Source organism: Pseudomyrmex gracilis, unplaced genomic scaffold, assembly GCF_002006095.1.
Source record: "Pseudomyrmex gracilis isolate BER0280 unplaced genomic scaffold, ASM200609v1 scaffold_4113, whole genome shotgun sequence".
Classification (NCBI taxonomy): domain Eukaryota; kingdom Metazoa; phylum Arthropoda; class Insecta; order Hymenoptera; family Formicidae; genus Pseudomyrmex; species Pseudomyrmex gracilis.
Window position 1 is genome coordinate 1 of NW_018024697.1, and position 5,693 is coordinate 5,693.

The 5,693-nt window shown below is 37.5% G+C and overlaps 1 protein-coding gene across 1 annotated transcript; it reads left to right on the forward strand.

The window, feature by feature from the left end:
• Window positions 1-332: 332 nt before the first annotated feature.
• LOC109863309 lies at window positions 333-5,510 on the forward strand. Its single transcript, XM_020443554.1, has one exon. The coding sequence runs from the start codon at window positions 333-335 to the stop codon at window positions 5,508-5,510; it is 5,178 nt and encodes a 1,725-aa protein (XP_020299143.1).
• Window positions 5,511-5,693: the final 183 nt, after the last annotated feature.

Genomic DNA, 5,693 nt, shown 5'->3' on the forward strand with positions numbered 1-5,693 from the left:
AAGGCGTAAAGGTAGTCCTTACGGCGCGAGGAGACAGCGTCCACTACACACGAGGAGAAAGCAACCAATACAACAGAAGGCGGACAAAGCTGTTACAGCGCGCAAAGAAGGATCTGAGAAGCGTAGATACACATAACGTATAGTATAAGTTCTGCATTTATGTACGGTAACGAGCAATTAGCGGTAATGATTCGAAAGTAAGTCAACCTCAACGCAGTATTGTCAAAGTTTTTTGTTTGCATACATATGTACGTTAGTCAATCTTTTCGATCACTTTAACTACGAGATTTCGTTATTTTGAATAGTTTCCGTACATATAAAGCGCAGTTATTATGGCATCCAACGAAGAGTTGCTCAAAATCAAACAAAGAAAAAAGATAACTAAAGCTGGTCTCACACGATTAGAAAGTTTTATGAGAAATATTGAGCGCGATACAGTCGATCTTGACGAAGTAAAATTAAGATTGAATACGTTAGAAGAATTATGGAAGTCTTTAATAGAAATACAGATAGAGTTATCGGTATTAGACGAAAATTTGACTGATACACAAATCGATGAGGAGTTAGAAAGCTATGAGGACAAATACATTAGAATAAAGTTATCAGGAGAAAAAATAATAAGAGATCGCGTTAGACCAGCTGCTACAAACAATGATCTGGATCAATCAATCGGCTTTATNAACGAAATACCGAGGCAAAATAATAGTCACATAAGACTACCTAAAATTGATTTGCCCACATTTGCGGAAGCCTATGAAGATTGGCATCCATTTTATGATATATTTAACTCCTTAATTCATTCTAATGAGACTCTGAATGACGTACAGCGTTTTCATTACTTGAAATCGGCATTGAAAGGCGACGCGGCAGAAACTATAGCGTCTTTGGAAATATCCAGTCTTAATTATGCCGATGCTTGGTCCAGATTAAAGGATAGATACGATAACGAAAGACTTGCAGTGCAAAATCACATTAAAGCTATTTTTGATTTACCATTAGTAAGGAAAGAGAACGGCATAGCTATTTGTACAGTGTTAGACGGCGTTCTGAAACACACAAGAGCGTTAAGAGCGTTAAAGCGACCTATCTCACAGTGGGATGATTTATTAGTACACATAGTCACTAGCAAGTTGGATTTTTACACGATAAAGGAATGGGAAAATAGTTTGGACACGACGAGGATACCCAGCTTTCAAGAGCTCACAGACTTCCTGGCACGAAGATGTCAAACATTAGAGGCTGTAGCTAGACGAGGTCAATCGGTTCAAGTAGGTACTAATACACGTCAAGCTGGTTCGTTAAAAACAACAGCATCCCATGCTGCTATAACAAACGTAAAATGTATCCATTGTAGCGATAACCATCCAATTTATAAGTGTAAGCAATTTCAAAGGTTATCCGTAAATGATCGAGCTAATCAAATTAAATCCAAGGGTCTGTGCTTAAATTGTTTCAAGGGGAAACATTTCGCCAAAGATTGCTTAAACAAGGTTTGTAAAATATGTGAGAAAAAGCATAATACGTTGTTACACGATGATCGCGATACCTCGGAAAATCATAAGCAAGAAATGGGAAAGCAAATGTCAAATCAAAGGTCCGAAACAAAAAATCACGAGAATGTCGTATGTAATCACGCTCAGACGAACGAATTAACGAAAACAAGTCAGGTATTATTATCAACAGCAGTGGTTAAGGTAAAAAACAGTGATGGACAAACTATCATCGGTAGGGCACTGTTAGACAATGGGTCCCAGTCTAATTTTATCACAGAAGAATTNGCTAAAAAATTAAATTTAAAATTCACAAGTAATCAAATAGAAATCAAGGGAATTAATCAGCATGTAACTCACGCTATGAACTCGGTTAACTTAAGTGTGACTTCACGCTTCGATACATTTAATATGGATATACTATGCATAGTGTTACCTAAAATTACGCAAAGCGTACCGACGTTTGAATTCGTCAGATCTGATTGCAACATTCCAAAGAATATCAAGTTAGCTGACCCAAATTTCAATTTAGCAGGTAAAATAGATTTACTGCTCGGGGCAGAAAGGTTTTGGGAGTTAATTTGCGTAGGCCAAATAAGGTTAGGAAAGAATCAGCCGGTGTTACAAAAGTCAGTGTTAGGATGGCTCGTATCAGGTACTATCAATATATTCTTAAATAAGCAAAAACAAACGAGTTGTAATTTGAGCTTAGCTGAGGATTTGAATAATACAGTGCATAAATTTTGGGAAGTAGAACAATACGAAAATTCGAATTTTATGACTCCTGAGGATGAGTACTGCGAAACACATTTTAAAAGTAGTTATAGTCGTCAGTCAGATGGCAAGTTTGTCGTCAAATTACCGGTAAAGGAAGAGGTATTAAAAGGCTTAGGTAATTCTAAAGAAATAGCTCAAAAAAGATTATACGCGTTAGAAAGAAAATTTGCCAATAATTCTGCACTCAAGAGCGAATATGTGAAATTTATGAGTGAGTATTTAACTTTAGGGCATATGAAACATGCATCAAAATTGTCTGATAACGAAATACGAGTTTATTTACCTCATCATGCAGTTATAAAGGAAAGTAGTAATACCACAAAAACTAGGGTAGTTTTTGACGCCTCCAGTAAAGGGTCCAAAGGAAAATCGTTAAACGATGCTTTGTATAAAGGACCGGTGTTGCAATCAGACCTCTTTACAATAATTGTTAGATTTAGAAGTTTCAAATATGTATTATGCGCTGACATTAAGAAAATGTACAGACAAATACTAATACACAAAGACCAGCTTCCGTTACAAACTATTTTATGGCGTGAGAATCCTCATGAAGAAATAGAGGAATACGAATTAATGACAGTGACGTACGGTACAAAACCAGCATCATTTCTAGCAGTTAGATGCATACACGAATTAGCTGCAATCGAAAAGGTAAATTTTCCTCTAGCTGCGAAGATCATATGTAAAGATTTTTACATGGACGACCTTTTGACAGGCGCAAATACAGTGGACGATCTACTTCAAATAAAAAAGGATATAACGGAATTACTATCAAAAGGGGGTTTCGAATTGCATAAGTGGAACACCAACATTCCACGTATACTTGAAAATATTCAATGCTCTAATGTCTCTGTAGATATCGATAAAGAAACAGAATCCAAGTTATTAGGAATATTGTGGAACCCGTTGACAGACACATTTTATTATAGGACTAACGCGATTTGGACCGATAATCGTGTAACAAAACGAAATATGCTTTCTCAAGTATGTAAATTGTTCGACCCACTAGGTTTAGTGGGACCCGTGGTAACGATGGCCAAAATATTAGTACAAAGTTTGTGGGCCCGGAGGGTGCAGTGGGATGAGTCAGTCCCAATGGACATTTTTAAGTCCTGGCATCAAATAAGATCACAATTAAAAGTTCTAAATACACTAGAAATCCCGAGAGCGTTAATTTCAGAAAGCACAGATCTACAAGTACAAATTCACGGATTTAGTGACGCAAGTAAAAAAGCTTATGGGGCATGCGTATACTTAAGAAGAAAAGATATAAAAAATAATGTAAACATTACCCTAATCTGTTCTAAATCACGCGTAGCACCACTAAAGTCGTTATCGTTACCGCGCTTAGAATTATGTGGTGCCACACTTTTAATAAGCTTAATGAACCGTGTATTAGCCAGCTTGAACGTGAAAGTACATGAAAAATACCTTTGGACAGATTCCAAAATAGTGTTAGCATGGATAAATTCGCCGGCGCACAGATGGCAAGTTTTCGTAGCAAATAGAGTTAGTGAAATACAAAATAGTTCTTCACCTTCTGAATGGCAGCACGTAGGATCGAAAGAAAATCCTGCNGATTTGATTTCGAGGGGAGTCACACCAGAGCAATTAAAACAGTCTTCTTTATGGTGGGAAGGGCCTCACTGGTTAAAAGCGAGCGAAAGTACGTGGCCAAGGGAAGGTAAAGAATTATTATTAGAAAACGTACCTGAGAAACGTAAAAGCGTTGTGATTGCTACGGCTGTGATAACTGAACCGATACTAGATTGTAAGAGATATTCGTCTTTGTATAAGTTATTTTGTGTAGTAGCTTATGTAAGAAGATTCGNACATAANACAAGANGTGACGCTGTAGAACGCAGAANGGGACCTATAGNGTTACAGGANATTGAAGATGCAAAGAAAATAGTAATCAAAATNATCCAANTTGANGAATTTGAAGAAGATATAAAGCTNATAAAACNTGGANNGAACGTCAGTNGTAAATCGAGANTNNTNGCACTTAATCCTTTTCTGGATGAGGAAGGGATACTACGAGTAGGAAGAAGATTAAAGCATGCGGCGTTACAAGAAACGTCCAAGAATCCAGCCATATTACCGGCGACTCATCATTTTACAGCCCTGGTAATAACACGTTATCACAAAGAGCTGCTGCATGCTGGAGTTCAAACAACCTTAAACGCCATCAGAGAGAAGTTTTGGCCGATTCTTGCGAAGAATCAAATTAAGAAGATTATTCGTAACTGTGTCAATTGCCGGAAGGCAAATCCTACACTGATTCATCAAATTATGGGTCAACTACCACCAGTAAGAGTTAATGAAGCTCGACTATTTTGTAATACTGGGGTGGACTATTGTGGTCATTTCTACGTGCGCGACAGAATACGTAAGAACAGCAAAAAGTACAAATGTTATGTAGCCCTATTTATTTGCATGGCTACGAAGGCAATACACATTGAGCTGGTTGAAGATTTAACTACGGAATCGTTCATAGCAGCATTCACACGATTTGTGGCACGAAGAGGAAAGGTAAGAAATGTGTATTCCGACAACGGCACAAACTTCGTTGGCGCCAATCGAGAATTTCAAGCACTGTATCAAAGTNAGGAGTTCAAGAGGGACATTTCGGAATTCGCAACTGCTGANCAAATCACTTGGCATTTTATACCAGCAAGATCTCCCCATTTTGGTGGCTTGTGGGAATCAGCAGTTCGTTCTATGAAGCGACATCTAAAACGAACTGTAGGAGATGCCTGCCTTACTGTAACGGAAATGATCACAGTATTGACGCAGATAGAGGCTATACTAAACTCAAGACCGTTAACGCCGTTATCAGATGATCCAACAGATTTAAGAGCGTTAACGCCTGGACATTTTATAATTGGAGAAAATCTCATGTCGGTTCCTGAATTTGATTTACGAGAAATTAAGATGAATAGATTATCCAGATGGCAGTATGTAGAGCAAATAAAACAGCACTTCTGGACTAGATGGAAAAGGGAATATCTGTCAACTTGTCAGCAGAGAACCAAGTGGAAAACTGACACTCATAATAAAATAAAAATAGGACAGTTAGTTTTGTTAAAAGAGAGCGATACGATGCCTTTAAAATGGACGCTAGCTAGGGTTGTTGAAATACATCCTGGTTCGGATAATATTGTACGAGCGGTTACTGTGCGTAGTAATAAAGGGACATATAAAAGGTCTATTGTTAATATTTGTCCTTTAGTAGACGACTAACAGANTTAAGAGGTAAGACTTTAGAGCGCAAGCGTTTGTTTGTGTATGTTAAGGTACTCCAATTTGTAAGTTCCTAAGCGGATTTACGTTTATTACATGTTCCTTCGTTTAGTTCAGTTCTTGCTTGGTTTAATTTAATTTTTTTTATTTCTGTTGAAAATATAAAATATTTGTCAAGGCGGG